We start from the raw sequence: 17,432 nt of genomic DNA on the forward strand, positions 1-17,432 counted from the left end.
TGCAAGAGAAGGTTTACAAGGATATTGCCTGGTATGGAAGGTGCTAGCTATGAAGAGAGGTTGAGTAGGTTAGGTTTATTTTCATTAGAAAAAAGAAGATTGAGGGGAGACCGGATTGAGGTTTACAAAATTATGAAGGGTATAGACATGGTGGATAGAGATAAGCTTTTTCCCAGGGTGAATGATTCAATAACAAGAGGTCACGCTTTCAAGGTGAGAGGTGGAAGGTTTAAGGGGGATACATGCGGCAAGTACTTTACACAGAGGGTGGTGGGTGTCTCTAGCATGTGTTGCCAGCAGAGGTGGTAGAGGCAGGCATGGTAGATTCATTTAAGGTGTATCTGGACAGATATATGAGTAGATGGGGATCAGAGGGATACAGATGCTTAGGAATTGGGTGACAGGTTTAGACAGTAGATTTGGATCGACTCAGGCTTGGAGGGCCAAAGGGCCTGTTCCTGGGCTGTAAATTGTCTTTGTCTTTGTTCTTTGTATTTTTTCATTGTCTATGGTCAGGAAACTCCTGACACACATTCTCTCGAATTGCCTACTTACTGACAAAAAGCTTCTAATAAGACACCAATTAAATCTCTTTCCCTCAATTCATTTTGCTCCCAACTGTTCTTTGCATCTATTTCAGCCATGCAGTTAGACTTTATTGTTTCAGGTGCAGTTGCACTGCAGCTTTCAGTCTGACACCAATATCATTATAGTGCTATGTTCAGCCTGGCTTAACTTGCCAGCTGGCTCTACATGGAGTTTAGCTACATGGTAATTCTGTGCTTGCACTCCAAAAGTGGTCAGTAGCCTTCTTTTTCTGACAAGCGCTTTCCCCATTTTTATCCAAAGCAAGCATATGCAACTTATCTCCAACTTTTTAGAATCCCTTTGAACACATTTAAGTCCATAAAGTTGTGATGTGCACCATAAAATTACACGACTCCAGTCACGGACTCCGAGTAACATGAATATATCTATTGGATGCGTTCAGCACCCTTTCATTTGGGAATCAGATTAAGCCCTCAGTCCCGATTCATCCAACTCCATGCAGTTCACACAGGTCATCCTCATTGTAGCTGTTTTCAGTTGAGCGAGAAGGCATATCCACTATTAGCCAGTTATATTACAAATTATCTAAAAAAGTCTCAAGCAATATCTTTCTGAGAAGACTCAAAACAAAACCAAAGTCTTCACTCTGTCACTACTAAAAACTCCATTAACTCTGAATAATGTGACAGATTTGTAGAGTTCCACCTGCAAAATGTAATCACATAAGTGTGACCTGCATCGAGCCATTAGAAACCAATTGTAGTAAAACTGCACTAGATTATGATACAATCCTCCAGGGGAAAAAAAGATAATGATCCTTTTTTAATTGTGTTAATTAAATTATTCCAATTAAAAAGACTGACCTTTTAAAGCAGTGAGCCGCAGTGAGGACCCAACAGCTGTCAATGAGAGTGGCACCGCACAGTAATCTCCCATCTCCATGGGATGTTCTTAGACGGATGGCGGCCTGCCAAGGCCACCCGCCCCTGTGTAAGGCAGGAAGCCAAACATTAAAAAGACATTATTCAGCGCATATAAGCAGAGGTCTAACAAATACAATTAAGGAGCTTGCACATGGGTCGCGATATACACACCAGCAGAAAATCGTGACCTGACAGATGTCTTTTAAGAACTTGCCTGTTGCTGTTTTGGCAGCAAAAAGCCAAATGTTTACTCTGTTTCAAATATACTTTCATTATTGACTCAACTCAGGAGCGACATACAATAATGTTTATTACACGGCATATTACTTTTCAACTCTCAAGCCATTCACATTGCAGCAACAATTCACAATTTGCTTTCAGCACTCTAAAACTTAGGTGGATTCCAAGAATTAAAGAAAAAGAACTTGAACTCCAAAGCACCTTTTCGAGTCACAAGGTATCCCAAAGCACTTTACAATCAATGAAGTATTTTTGTCATCTCTGTAATATTGGAGGACAGTCAATTTGTACACACAAACAGTAACAAGGTAATGACCAGGTAATCCAATATTTTGTTAATGCTGATTGGATGATAAGTATGTGCCCAGGAAAATCTCACATGCTTTTCTTCTGAAATGATTTCATGGGATCTGTTAGGTTCACCTTAGACAGCAGATGAGAGCTTGGTTTAATACCTGATCCAAAAGGTGATACCTCTGACTGTGCATCATTCTGCCAGTACTGTCTGTTTAGATAATGTGCACAATTCCCTGGAGTGGGGCTTAAGCATTTTTGACAAATTCAAAACAACTTATTTAAATGTGATGCATGCCACTTTACTTTGCTGGCGCAAGGACCTCCTCAATATTGGGATCATATCCAAAAGGATCAACAGTGTTTAAACAACCATATTACCCTACATGGCTTCAATGAAGAACAAAACTATTCCATGGGATAGTGTTCTGTGTACTGTGTACATGGTTATTCATCCATGAAGGACATCAGAACTATGTTTGCTCTTCTTTACACTTTATCAAAGCAGACATAAACAGAGTTATCACAGCATAGGATTCATTAATACTCCCTTTTATTTTTACATAACTGCCATGAAAATATCATTGACAGTATCATTAAAATCACCCTTAATATCAGCTACAGCTTCAATAATGTAAAAGGGAATTAAATTTGAGATGAATATTTCTAATAATAGTTACGTGAACATATTCATTAAGTAATTAAAACTGTTTCCCTTAATACTCATACAGTACTGGTAACTTTTTCAATGTCAGATCAAATTATACCAACAAGTTTTAGATGAGATCTTTCCATTGAACATCAATTGTCTCAGGTATTGGGATGAACCTGTACAACAACTTGTACAATTTGGCTAGGTGAACTGAGACACCAATTTATGCACATAGTCAAACACCCTTAGTTAATGCACTCTGACAGCAATGACACTTTACATTAAAGTTACCCAGTTAATGATTTCCAAGGAAAAATATGCTTTTGGCAATAATATACTTACTGACCGTAAAGAATTTTTCCCACCAATGATCCGTTTCTGCCGTTGGTTCAGTAATCGTAAGCCACAGAGAGTAGATGTGGGCCCTAAAGAAATTAAAAGCAATAGCACTCGAAGTTATTTACTTTGTTTACCAAAGACTTGAACAAAGGTAAAAATCCTGAAAATAACTTTCAGAATAGAATAGAATTGAATGGAATAGAATAGTAATTTATTATCCCTTATATTTCTGAATATGCAGTGAGGTGTGCATAAGTCGCCACAATTTGGTGTGATTTTAATTACAGAAATTATAAAAATAAATAATTGAGACAAAGTTAGGACAAAGGTCATCTTTTTGTTTCCTCCATGTCTCCTGGGTTTCTGAAGTGGCTACAGAATGCCACCACCAAAGCCGACCCTAAGGACGCCAAAGCAAGGATTTCTGGTCCAGACCCACTATGCTGCCACCACCGAAGCTGATACTGAATCCACTGCATTGATGCCATAGCAAGGAGGGACAGACCAGACCCGACTAGTCACCAACACTGAAACCATCACTCAAGCCGATCACCACTTCTGTCACAGTCCAAAGCCCCCACCTTGCCGCTACAGCCATGAGGAACAAACTGGAGCCACCATGTAGCCATTGCTGCAGCCACCACTGAAACTGCCGCACCACCACCAGGGGGATTGGACCAGACCCACAGACAATGGAACCTTCAATAAAGCTGCGGTCACAATGGCCATAAAAAATGGACAACCAGATCCGCCAAGGCCTTGTAATTGTCTTCCTCAACCACATCCACAGAAAAGAAGAAAAAATGAACTTTGATACAAGAGAAATGAAGAAACAAAACAAAGCAAAAAAGAGTAAAGAAGAATGTGAGCGGGTGAGTGGAAACAGAAGCATGCGGACGCAAAGCCCGGATACTTCCTACACTGCCGCCACCACCTTGAAGGGAGTTCAAAACTCCAGTACTGCTGGAAAAAGACATGCTGTTGCTGTGTTTTGGATTGCACTCATCAGGACAGAGTTGCAAGAATACCAAATCTAACAGGAGCAATAATCTATATTTCATAATCAGAGGGTGTTGATTGGTTGGCTATTGAACTTTGATTGGTAGAGGTATTGCTATGAATTGAATTGAATTGAATTGAATTTATTGTCACGTGTACCGAGGCACAGTGTAAAGCTTTGTCTCGCGAACAATACAGGCAGATCACAGAGTTAGGTAGCATAGGTTCGAGATCACTAAGTTTAGTAATCAGTCTCGAGGGGATAATAGTGTTGAAGGCTGAACAATGGTCAATGAGTAGGATTCTTACGCAGCTGTTTTTTGTGTCAAGATGTTCTACGGAGGAGTGAAGGGCAAGTGATATGGCATCTGACATGGATCTGTTGGTCCGATAGGCAAATTGGAGTGGGTCAAGAGTAGTGGGGAGGCTGGAGTTGATTAATGCCATGACCCGCCTTTCAAAGCACTCATGACCACTAAGTTAGAGACACTGGGCGGTAGTCATTAGGACATGGACAATATACCAGAGAACAGTTAACTGCCAAGTTTTTATTAAAACTCAAATCAGACAACTTCAATCGCAGTAACTTAACTGCTGTTCCAGCTAAGACCCTCTGCCTCAGCACAAATTGGAAATCAAATCTGCAAGCTTATTATTCATAAACATTGTAATTTAATACATGGCTTTGACTGTAACAATGTACCGTTTTTACATTAGATTATAAAAAGGACATTAGGACCAATGAAAGCACATGGAATTATAGCTATAATTACATGGTGTGATTTAAGATATTAGAAATGCTTTTATTACTACAGGATTAATGTAAAATTGCTAACTACCAAGTATAGCCAATGAATAATGCCAATAGGTTTTGCTTTACTGACTCATAACAAGGCCTCATACAACTATAAAGCTTATAATTGCTTCTCGTGTACTTACAGTAAAGCAAATGTTGAAGCTTTAATTTTTAATTGATGGCCTGGTACTCTCAATGTGGAATAGTCCATGTAATAAGTTGGGAGGGATAGTGGCTGTAATAGCAGCTCACCACTGGAGACAGGGGCCAAGGTTTTGTTTTGGTGCTTGGACCCTGACATCAGGATCAAACAAACATCTCAATCCCATGATCTATGGGAAATAGTCACCCCACCTAATTTTCCAAGGAATGGCCAACTAACTCCAACACTGAAAAAATTGTGGACGAATAATGAAGGTAATGGCAAGAGAGAATGCCTCTTTCAGGATTTTTTAAAGTTTTGAAAATAATAATGACCACAACCTCCAGATCACCATTTTGGAAGCACTTTACAGATTGGCCTATGGCCACAGTCACAGAGGTTAGATCATTTAGGATTATATCCACTGGTGTTTAGAAGAATGAAGAGAGGAGATCTCATAGAAACCTATTAAATTCTAACAGACTAGACAAAGTAAATGCAAGAAGGGTGATCTCAATGAGAATGGGAGTGTGGCATTGGAGACTCAAACTGAGGATCACAGTCCAAGAATATGAGAAACTGCTTCACCCAGAGAGTGGTGCACCTGGGAATTCTCTGCCATAGAACGTGGTTGAGGCCAAAGCAGTAAATGTTTTCAAGAAAGAATTAAATGTATTTCTTGGAGTTAAAGGGATCGAAGGATGTGGGGACAAGGCAGGAGTAAAGTACTGAGTTAGTGGATCAGCCATTAGCTGAGCCCAGTCTGTTATTTTTGTCAAAAAAGGAACAAAGCTGGGAGACAGGAGACTATTAGAACAGAGCTGAAATTCTAATACTTCTTTCCTGATGAAAACGATTAATTGAAAATCTTAATGCTTTGTGGGTCTACAATTTAAGGTACCTAAGAAAAAGCCAGAAAAGAACTCTGTTTTAAAATCAATACATTTGGGTCTGGTACTTACAACAAGGCCAGGAAGTATTGGCGTGTTTTATGTGCTGCAATGCCGATCACTATTGAATTATTAGAACACTTTTAAGGACAACATGGTGATTCAGTGGTTAGCATTGCTGCCTCACAGCGCCAGGGAACCAGGTTTGATTCCAGCCTTGGGCGACTGCCTGTGTGGAGCTTGTACGTTCTCCCCATGTCTGCATGGGTTTCCTCCAAGTGCTCCAGTTTCCTTCCACAATCCAAACATGTGCAGGTTAGGTGAATTCGCCATGCTAAATTTTCAATTTTTTTCAGGGATGTTTTGGTTAGGTGCATTAGCCATGGGTAAATGTAGAGTAATAATGCAGGAGAATGGGTCTGTGTGGGCTAATCTTCAGAGGGTCAGTGTGAACTTGTTGGGCTGAAGGGCCTGTTTCCACACTGTAGGGATTCTATGGTTTCATTCTACTTTGGCATTACCATCCTTTTTCCTTGACTCGTCCCAAAGGCTTAGTTGGTTTACCACGGTCAAGGAAAATCGCCAATGAGTCTGAATGAGAAAAGATTTATCTTATGTAAGATAAATTTATTTCATGATAGCAATCTGGTACAAATGACATTATAGACGTTGTTACTAAAATTATTGGGAGGCCTGTAGATATATGTCTTCACCCAACAAAATCCTAAGATGTTCTGATTTTCCACACTCAAGTGCTTATGACACCATTATATTGGGTACAGCTTAATGCAATCTCCCATATTAACATTCTCAGAACCATTTCCTTATGTAACATCACCCGACAAGCATTTTCCTAAAGTTAACATTTATACTTTAAATCTATGTATTTTTGGTTTTTATGTATTTTGATTGTGCACTTGAAAAGAGAATAGAATGGTTTTAAAAACAAAGATTGCTGAAGGCTTACTGCAATTGTTAAAAGCAAGTTACTTGACTCTCATTGGAAGTGCCATTTACACATCTCCCTGTTCAAGCAATAGTTGAAGTGTGGCTGAACCTGAGCCGCCATGTACAAATGGAGAGCTGATTGCTCTGTGGGACCAATGACCAGCCATCAATGACAAAGGCCCTGTGGCTGCCAACAACTGTGTGATTGGCTCTCATGTAGAACCTGATGCAATCAGACCTTCCCCAGCTTAGGAACTCTCTCTGTTCTCTACACTAAAATCTACTTTAAGCCTGAAGAAAACCAATTTATTTTTCCTGCAGCATTATTATAAGCTGTGACTTTTACTTTATAAATCAGAGGCCTTTGATAAGCGTGAACCAGCCACCCTGTACCTCTGAACACTGGTGAAAGCATCTATAAAAGGAAGTCTATAGCATTCTGACCAGCTCAAGAACTGTCCAAGTCGATCTTGCAAATGGAGAACACAGAGGTTGATTTCCCAGGTTTCCCTCCATCACATTTTTTTTTCTCTGTGCAGATGTGCGTGTGTGTCTATGACTGTGCATGAGTGTGTGTGTGTGTGTGTGTGTGTAAGGGGGTGTTCATAAGATTAGAGTTTTAACTTGTGGAGTTTATAGGCTCATGGTTCATCTGTTCTACCTGTAGCTAGAGTTTATTTACTTGTAATAAATATTAATTTTTGTAAAGTACAGAAACCAGGTCTGTGCATTCTGTCAACCTTGACATGAAAATCAGGTAAATTGAGGAATTTCACACATTTTTAAAGTGATGACTGCAGACATTTCATTTTCAGTGCGCTACTCCAGTGAGGTGTAATAATACATTAACATATACAACTACATTTATCCTTGTTTCATCTCTATGTGAGTCTCTGACTTCAAAACTTCAGGTAGTTTGGAGGTTTCACAGTTCTTCCTGAATGCATTCATGATGGACTTGGAAGATTAGTAAGCCTTTGGCCTGAAAACTTTGACCAAGATTATTTTCTTGTTTTTGCACAGTTATAAATTAGAGTTACCTTTTATTTCTTGGATGTCTTACATGGAGGCCATTGTTCCTGAACCTTAATCTCCTGACTTTCTTTTGAAGAGGAATGTTTCCCAGCTGAATCAGGTAGTTTCCTCAAGACATTACCTGGGGAATCTTTATCTCATGAATGCCATTTATGGAAGATAACTGTTCTGTTGAAACAGACAATTTCTGGACCAGGTCAGTTCTTCTTGACCATATTCTAAATCTGTGAGCTTGGTCATTAGACCTCAGTGTTGGCTTCCATGACATTGTATGCAACCCAACTGTAATCTGTGTAAACAAATCTTTTGATACACTGATGTTAACGTATGGAAACTCTTGTCTTCAAATTATCGATTAAGTGAGCATTTGTATGTGGTTCTCTGTGGTTGTCATTCTGGTTATAGATTCCAAAGTTGTAGTGCTGTATCACAGAGGATAATGAAAGCCATAATGAGTCCAATTGAACTCAGTGCCACTACATGGAAAGCAACGTAATGATCAAGACTCCAAAGACCTGGCTCATGACAAAATGAAGAAGCAGAAGAAGCCACTGGTTATGGAGAATACATCTTACCAGGTAGGGCAGGCTGCAGGGCAATCTTTCAGCCAACAATGAGTAGGAGCCCAATGAGTAGCTCAACCGTGTCACGATCTCAAAAAGAAACTAAATGTCTTATTCATGATGTCTCTTCACAGATTGAAACTTCCATGTCAGATACTTAACCAACTTAACCCAGGAGCTGTAGTCGCTTTGTTGTGCCTAAAGAGGAGGAGGAGAAGGAGAAGCTGAATCAGAGACACAAAGCTGAGGGGCCTACATCTGTGAATGAATAAGCGGGGCCTGAAGAGTGAAACCAGGTTCTTCAGCATCATTGGGAAATGTATTGCTAAATGATGAACCAAAGACACAGGCAGATGATTAAAAGGCCGGGCTGGTGATGTCTGCACATGACTAGATATGCTGTCACCTACATCTGTCAGATCTTGCCGGAAGCTCTGCAGCTGCGTGGTACGAACAGAAGCATTGCACTGGTGACACTGAAGGTCACAACTGCACTGGATGTCCTCATCACTAGCTCATTTCCAACTACATCCGGGGACACGTACAGCATCTCCAAATCAGCAACCCACTGATGACCTTTACAAGTAAACAGCACAGGTTGTTCAATTCACCAAACTGTTGGGTTTGCAGCCATCACTGAGTTCCCTTATTCAAGGGGCCATCAACTGCATTGAGGTGGCACTCAGAGCTCTTTGGCATCATCAATACAAGATTCTTAAACAAAGAGGGTTTACTCCATAATGTTCAGCTCATTCATTACAATAGATAATTCCTGCAGGCATGCATCTGCTATCCAGGGAGAAGTCACAAAGCTTACATTTTGCACAGCATTCTGTAAATGTTCATTCCTCGACATCACTTCCAGGGCTGTCCTATGGGTGACAAGTAGCTCTTTCAGAAGGGTATTGCCTATGAGCCAAGTGCCAAACAGCACTACAATGCTGCCCACATTATAACTCAAGAGGAGCTCTCCAGTACTTATCAGAGAGAGGAGAAAGTGAGGACTCCAGATACTGGAGAGTCAGAGTCAGAAAGTGTGGTGCTGGAAAAGCACAGCAAGTCAGGCAGCATCTGAGGAGCAGGTTCTCATGATTGGAGGGCAGCAAATATTATTCCCTTGTTCAAGAAATGGAATAGGGATAACCCTAAGAATTGCAGACCAGTCAGTCTTATAACGGTGGTGGGCAAATTATTGGAGCCGAGTCTGACAGACAGGATTTATGATTACTTGAAAAAACATAGTTTGATTAGAGACAGCCAGCATGGCTTTGTGAGGGGCAGGTCATGCCTCACAAGTCTTACTGAATTCTTTGAGGATGTGACAAAACACATTGATGAAGGTAGCGCAGTAGATGTGGTGTATACGGATTTTAGCAAGGCATTTGATAAGGCTCTCCACGGTAGGCCCATTCAGAGAGTAAGGAGGCATGGGATACAGGGACATCTGGCTGTCTGGATACAGAATTGCCTGTCCCATAGAAGACAGAGGGTGGTAGTAGATGGAAAGTATTTAGTGAGGGATCTCTGTTCTGGGACTTCTGATTTTTATAAATAACTTGGATGAGGAAGTGGAATACTTGGTTAGTAAGTTTGCCAATGACATGAATGTTGGTGGAGTTGTGGATAGTGCGGAGGGCTGTTGTAGGTTGCAATGGGATATTGTCAAGATGCAGAGCTGGGCTGCGAAATGGCAGATGGAGCTCAACCTGGAAAAGTAAAAAATGATTCATTTTGGAAGGTCAAGTTTGAATGCAGATTACTGGGTTAAAGGCAGGATTCTTGGCAGTGTGGAGGAACAGAGGGATCTTTGGGTCCACGTTCATAGATCTCTCCAGGTTGCCACTCAAGTTGATAGGGTTGTTAAGAAGGCGTATGGTGTGTTGGCTTTCATTAGCAGGGGGATTGAGTTTAAGAGCCATGAGGTTATGCTGCAACTCTGTAGAGCTCTGGTTAGACCACACTTCGAATATTGTGTTTAGTTCTGGTCACCTCATTATAGGAAGGATGTGGAAGCTTCCTGAGCTTCCTGAAGGTGCAGAGGAGATTTATCAGTATGCTGCCTGGGCTGGAGGGCATGTCCTATGAAGAAAGATTGAGGGAGCTAGTGCTTTTCTCACTGAAGTGAGGAAGGATGAGAGGTGACCTGATAGAGGTGTAGAAGCTGACAACAATGAATACACAGAGACTTTTTCCCAGGACAGAAATTGCTATCACAAGGGGGCATAATTTTAATGTGATTGGAGGGAAGTTTAGGAGACATAATAGAGCTATGTTCTTTACACAGAGTAGTGAGTGCATGGAATGCACTGTTAGCAGTTGTAGTAGAGTCAGATAGATTAGGGACAGTTAAGCGACTCTTAGATAGGCACATGGATGATAGTAAAATGAAGGGTATGCACGTTAGTTTGTTCTTAAGAGTAGGCTAACAGGTCAGCACAACATTCAAGGTCAAAGGGCCTGTACTGTGCTGTATTGTTCTATGTTCTATGTTTTATCAGACAAAGGCTCCAGCATAATACATGTCACACATAGTGCAACCTAGCTCTATGGTGGATGAGAACTTAGAAGAGCGGAAAATGGAACAGCCACCCATCTCCTCAGATGAGGAAGGGATATCTGAAGGAGATGCTGAGACAACCACATTCTGATGTTGAAGGTGTTGCAGAAGCTAGGGCTTTACAGTGAAATGAGGATGCAAGCTAAGTAGAAGCTAAAAACATTGATACTGAAGGGTGTATAATTTTATATATGGACACTCAGGACTATGAGGACAATTATAGCACAAAGGCATTTCTGCCCTAAAGGAAATGTTTGATTTTTCATAATATTTTATGCAAATTTGTTAAACATTAACTGTAAGTTCGTTAGTTCTCTGTACATCAGTGACCTTCTGTTCAGTTTCCAGATCAGAGCATCAGCTCAGTATTACACAGCAAGACAAGGGGAATGCCATAAAATGACTGAAATCTCATTGTGCAAGGTGGATCCAATTATTACAGAGATTTGCAGAGGGTAAACAATGATGATTGACTCCTGAGTACCAAACATCAATCTTAAGCTCATGATTTTCAGGGGTAACGTTTCTGCTAGCCAGTATACTAGAATTAATGCTAAGCCTGAGGATAGTGAGCAATTTAGGATTCAGCAAAAGGGCATCCAGAAACTGAAAAGGAAAATGAAAAGAGATATGAATACAAGCTAGTGAAGAACATAAAAAAGGACTGTGAAAGGTTTTATTGATACCTGGAAGGAAAAGGATCTGCAAGGATAAATGTAGGCTCATTTCATGTGGAAACAGTCATATTTATAATGGAGAACTGGGAAATAGTACAAATCCTAAACGTTCATTTTGTGTCTGCCTTCACAGGGGAAGGCACAGAAGGATTTGACAATCAAGGCACTTAGATATGTGAAGTGCTAAAAATATGACTACTAAAAAGGTAGTACTTAGCGTTAATACTTAACCAGAGTTAAGGTTGATAAATCTCCTGAACCAAACGATCTTCATCCCAAGGTGTTGATGGAAGTAGCAACAGAAACAGTCAGTGCATTGGTGATTATATTTCATTGTTTTGGCGAGTCACATACAAGATTACAGCCACTTTCAATGTCCTATTCAATACTCTGATTCTCTCCTTAATACCCTACTTTTGAAAACTATGATAAGGTGCTACTAGTCAATCTCCAACATAATTTGTGACAACTTCCCTCATGAAGTGAAGGCACCAAGACAGGTCTGCTCTGATATGCTCACAGAGGACTGTCTAAGCCAGCATATGTCACAACAAAGTATGGGGATAACTGCATATACAATACCCTAAAAAGTAATGCAGAGATTTTTGTTGAGGACTACCCCAAACAGCTCTGTTACATTGAACTCAGTGCTCTGTGGGTTGTGTCCAGTAAGCACACACATCAACTATTGCTGGAGGACCTTTAACTCGGTGAATGACACTGTCTTGGTGTACCCACAATTTGCTGGTCTTACAGGACAAAGTGCTGTCAACAATGTACATGATGATTTTCCCGCAGCCATTGATGTTGAAAGTGCATTGTCTAGTCAGCAATGCACAAATCTGAAGAACAAATAATTTTAAAAAGCAGTGTTGTTATATTTCCAAAGTTTTGGGAATGAGAGGATTATTAAGAAGATGCTTGAAGATATAACTGTTGTAAAGCATAAAATTATGGCAAAACAAAAGGGAAATCTTGCAAAACATTGCAGACAAAGCAATAGAACAAGCAAAGAACTACTTTATGGCCAAACTTGAACAAGTGATTCACACTTTTAAAGGTATTCATAGAATCCCTACAGTGTGGAAGCAGGCAATTTGGCCCAGCAAGTTCACATTGACTCCGCAAAAAGCATCCCACCTGATTTATCCCCTACCCTGTCCCTGCATTTCTCCTGGCTAATCCATCTACCCTGCACACTTTAGCATGGCCAATCCATCTAACCTGTATATCTTTGGATTGCGAGAAGAAACTGGAGAACCCAGAGGAAACCCAGGCAGAAATGAGAAGAATGTGCAGACTCCACACAGACAGTCGTCTGAGGCTGGAATTGAACCTAGGTCCCCTGTGCTGTGAGATAGCAGTGCTAACCACTGAGCCTCGATGCTGCCAGAAATTGCCACACATATTTCTGTTTCCATTTTACACAAACAAGCAGAACTGCGTAGTGCAGGTGAACAGAAAGCTGCAAGACTCAGTGAAGAATTTATTTGAGCATTTCTTGGTGGGTCAGGTAGTTCACTTGGCTTGAGAGAGTGATACAAAGAGCATGAGTTCAATTCTTGCACTAGATGGGTTACCATGAAGGACTTTCCTTCTCAACCTTCTCCCTCAGCTGAGGTGTGGTGACCTTCAGATTAATATACCAATAGTTATCTCCCTATAATGACAATTCACATAGGACTATGGCACCTTTAATAGAGTCTCCATGTGCCATCAACACAACCGCAGACATTTCAGAGTTTGTACAAAATGCAGCCTTCTGCAAATTATGCTTAGGCAATTCCTCAGCCCTAGTTTTCATAGTTAGGTTTCAGCTTGGCAATGGCAGGAAGGCTTCATAAAATTCAGGTAAACGCAATTTTCCTGCCAGTTGTGCAGGTCAGATATAGTCTAGGTCAGATATTAGGAAAAGGTGGCCTCCAAGGTCAATGACAACTCATTTATAAAGAGGCATTTACAATTTTACAAACCTTATGGCTCAGAGGAAACCTTCCTCCATAATAAGTATTTGGACAGCTATTCTAGTGAATAGAAGGCAAAAACATTCACCTATGTTTCCTAGATTTCCAGGTTTTTTGCCCTGATAGTCACAAATCACACTTGCATCCTCACTGTGTCGACAGTTGTGTGTTCCAATGTCTTGCTTGATGCAATCTGACAAGCTTTCCTCAGAACCAGTACATTTCACATTATCCAAGTGTATTGGACCCACTCCATCTCCAAAATAGGCCAGTGATCTTGCTTTAGCTGGGCCCCTTTAAGAAAACACAGGTGTATCTCAGAAAACATCAAACCTTACAACTTCTTTGATTGTGAACATATTTCTAACAGAATTCTTTACAAGGTAAGTATCACAATTTGAAATCATATTTGAAACTTTAAGTATTTTGAGCCATTCTTCACTGATTGACCATTTTAATGTTCTTATAGCAACCCATAAAATATGACAGATTGCAAAATGTTAGGTAATTTATTGGAACCTCAGTATTATTCTCAATGAGTAAGAGGACATGGAACCCCAGGTAGTGTGGTCAAGATTTAATCTATGGCAAAAGCTGACAATCTCTGAATAGGTGATGCGTCTCCATCATAGGAAGGTAGATAAATGCTACTGATGTTAGGCTGTCCTTGCTAGTGATTTGACATGAGAAGCATTGTTGAACTGCAGTAGGAAGTTTCTTGGTTTCACCTTTTGAAGAGATGGTGCAGGGAGACATAAGCAAGGGAGGAAGTATTTAATCGTCAATTGTTGAAGTTTTTACCACAGATCGCACTCTGTTTCTTTGCAGACAAATAAAAACACATTCAAACAATCTAATGTTGAAATATCCAAGGTATTATCAATCAGGCCATTAGCTATCTAGGTTAGTTAATGGCTTGTTTGTGAATGTAGAGTAATACTAATAGCAGTGGATTCCATTCCTGCTGTTAGCTGACATTACCATGAAAGTCCCTCCTTCTCAAACTCTCCCCTTGCCTGAAGCATCGTGACCCTCAGGTTAAACCACCACCATTGCTAAATCTAGAGGCAGACTTCTAATCATTTTTTGTCAGTAGTTCAAAATGAGCATAACACATTGGGCAATACGCTCAAAATGTCCTTATATGCACAACAGATAGGCAAAGATTCTGATAAACTATACACCTTAACAATATTGACCATGTAAAGTTAGCCAAGATTAAACACTTGGCTGTGCTTGGACACGACCATAAGGAAGATTAGAGTGGTGCTAGAAAAGCACACTCAGTTCAGGCATAATCTGAGGAGCAGGAAAATCAATGTTTCATGCAAAAGCCCTTCTGCTGAAGGGCTTTTGCTAAAATGTCGATTTTCCTGCTCCCCGGATGCTGCCTGACCTGCTGCGCTTTTCCAGCACCACTCTAATCTTGACTGATCTCCAGCATCTGCAGTACCCACTTTTGACGACCATAAGGAAACCAAGTCAACCATTGCATAAATTGAGGCACTTTAGTAGTCAAAAAGATAGTACCACATTTTTGATCTGAGGACAAAATACGCCTCAAATTCTGAGCATTGATGATAAACTTGACTACCTGGTAAACTAATGCTTCTATAAACTAAACAGAAATTCAAAAAGTTTGCTTTCTGTAACATATGATTTCTGAATACTGTTCAATGGAACCTTTACAAAGTAAAAACAGTATAGTGTGAATTGAATACTATGAAACCCAAAGGTTTTCTTTTGATGCATTTTCTTCAGGAGAGAGACTATCACAATTGTTGCAACAATCTCTTTTGTGCTTGACCTTCACTTCAAGCTCTACAACAAAATAGCTCAAGGCTGTGGTTATCACATCATCCAATTTTCACACACCCCCCATCCTTCAAATCTCCAGAGATATTCGCTGCATCAGGCAACCATCCCATCCACACCTCACAGTAATTCCATGGCATGTATGAACAGGAACAGTTTCCATTCCATTCATGTGTAAATTGGTACATTGCAAGCAAATTCACTGGTGCCTTTACTTTTCATCAATCAGCAGTTGCATTAAGCACAAAATGTGTTTGAAAGTTTACTAATTTTAATTAGTTTGCAGAAATTTCATCAGACTCACTAACAGAAACATGTCCAATGATCATTACTGTTTCACACACTGTTGCATTGTTTTGGAACTTTGGAGAAAAAAAGTCAAAACAATGGCATTTTTAAAAAGGAGAAGGACAGACAAAAGGCACCACACGATCCGTGAAGGAGAGAGAGAAAGAAACATACCCTGCTAACTGACACCGCAGTGAATCTGCGCAGTTACTGCCTTTGCTGTTTGAATTCATGCATCTCTGGACACCGGAGTGTGTCTAGAAAAACTGAACAAACAGTGAAATTCACACGGATAGACTAGATTAGATTACATTACAGTGTGGAAACAGGCCCTCCGGCCCAACAAGTCCACACTGACCCGCCGAAGCGTAACCCACCCATACCCCTACATTTAACCCTAACCTAACTACAGGCAATTTAGCATGGCCAATTCACCTGACCTGCACATCTTTGGACTGTGGGAGGAAACCGGAGGAAACCCACGCAGACACGGGGAGAACATGCAAACTCCACACAGTCAGTCACCTGAGGCGGGAATTGAACCCGGGTCTCTGGCACTGTGAGGCAGCAGTGCTACCCACTGTGCCACCGTGCCGCCCACTTGGAAGAAACTGTGTGAGAGACCTGACAGCATAGGAACTGATAAGTGCATACTTTTTAATGTATAACCTTGCTGTAAGTCTGTCGTAGTGAGTAGAGTGGGTTCTTTCTTGATTATATGTTTTATTGAAATCTGTGTCTTGATTAAATTTTTAAAATATAAACCATAAGTAGTAAGTTAATCTGGAGCACTTTTTTTAAGAGCAAAATGACAGTGCACTTTCTGGGTCTGTAGATTCTGAAGGAGCAAAGATGGCCTTTCATAGAGTGATATGCTCTTCGTGTTGGATGTGGCAGTTTAGGGAGAGATTACATGTTACTGAGGATTATGTCTGAAGGAAGTGTCTTTGATTGCGAATCCTATCAGATCAAATGGATCTGTTGGAGTGACAGTTAGAGACAATGAGGAATTTACAAAAGCCAGGGGTGTGATGGATGGCAGTTATAGGAAGGGAGAAAGCCACAAATACAGTCAGGTAGATGGGTTAACTCCAGGAAAGATAGGAGAGTTATAAAGATAGTGCAGGAATCTTCTGTGGATATCCCCATTTCAAACAAGTATGCTGTTTTGGGAAATGCAGGGGGTGATGGACTGTCAGGGAAATGTAGCATGAACCATTTTTCTGGTATCGACACAGGCTTTAATGTAATGAGGGGTACGTCGAGTTCCAAGTGATCAATTGAGATAGGGGACTCTCTAGTCAAAGGCACAGACAGACATTTCTGTGATCAGCAGCGAAAAATCAGAATGGTGTGTTGCCTCCCTCGTTCCAGGATCAAGGATGTCTCAAAGAGGGTGCAGAATGTTCTCAAGGGGTAGAGGAACCAGCTGGAGGTCATTGTACACAATGACATAAGAAGGGAAAAGGATGAGATTCTGAAGGGAGAATATAGAAAGTTAGGCAAGTATTTAAAAAGGAGGTCTTCGAGGGTAGTAATATCTGGATTACTCCTAGTGTTATGAGTTAGTAAGGGTAGGAAGAGGAGAATAGAGCAGATGATTGTGTGGCTGAGGAGTTGGTTCATGGGTAAAGGGTTTAAATTTTTGATTCATTGGAATCTTTTCGGGCGTAGAAGTGACCTGTATAAGAAGGACGGATTGCACCTGAATTGGAAGGGAACAAATATACTGGCAGGGAGCTTTGCGAGAGCTGCACAGGA

General features: G+C 40.6%; 1 protein-coding gene across 8 annotated transcripts in view; it reads right to left on the reverse strand.

Annotated features, from left to right (window-relative positions):
- prss12 (serine protease 12) overlaps nt 1-17,432 on the reverse strand; it is a 144,792-nt gene that overhangs the window by 29,461 nt on the left and 97,899 nt on the right. For all 8 annotated transcript variants that reach the window (XM_072588929.1, XM_072589012.1, XM_072589020.1 and 5 more), the window contains 3 exons: nt 13,657-13,862; nt 3,005-3,083; nt 1,413-1,535 (listed from right to left, as the gene is read on the reverse strand). In XM_072588929.1, coding sequence (XP_072445030.1) covers nt 1,413-1,535; nt 3,005-3,083; nt 13,657-13,862 — 408 coding nt within the window. The remainder of the gene's footprint in view (nt 1-1,412; nt 1,536-3,004; nt 3,084-13,656; nt 13,863-17,432) is intronic.

Source organism: Chiloscyllium punctatum, chromosome 1, assembly GCF_047496795.1.
Source record: "Chiloscyllium punctatum isolate Juve2018m chromosome 1, sChiPun1.3, whole genome shotgun sequence".
NCBI classification, from domain to species: domain Eukaryota; kingdom Metazoa; phylum Chordata; class Chondrichthyes; order Orectolobiformes; family Hemiscylliidae; genus Chiloscyllium; species Chiloscyllium punctatum.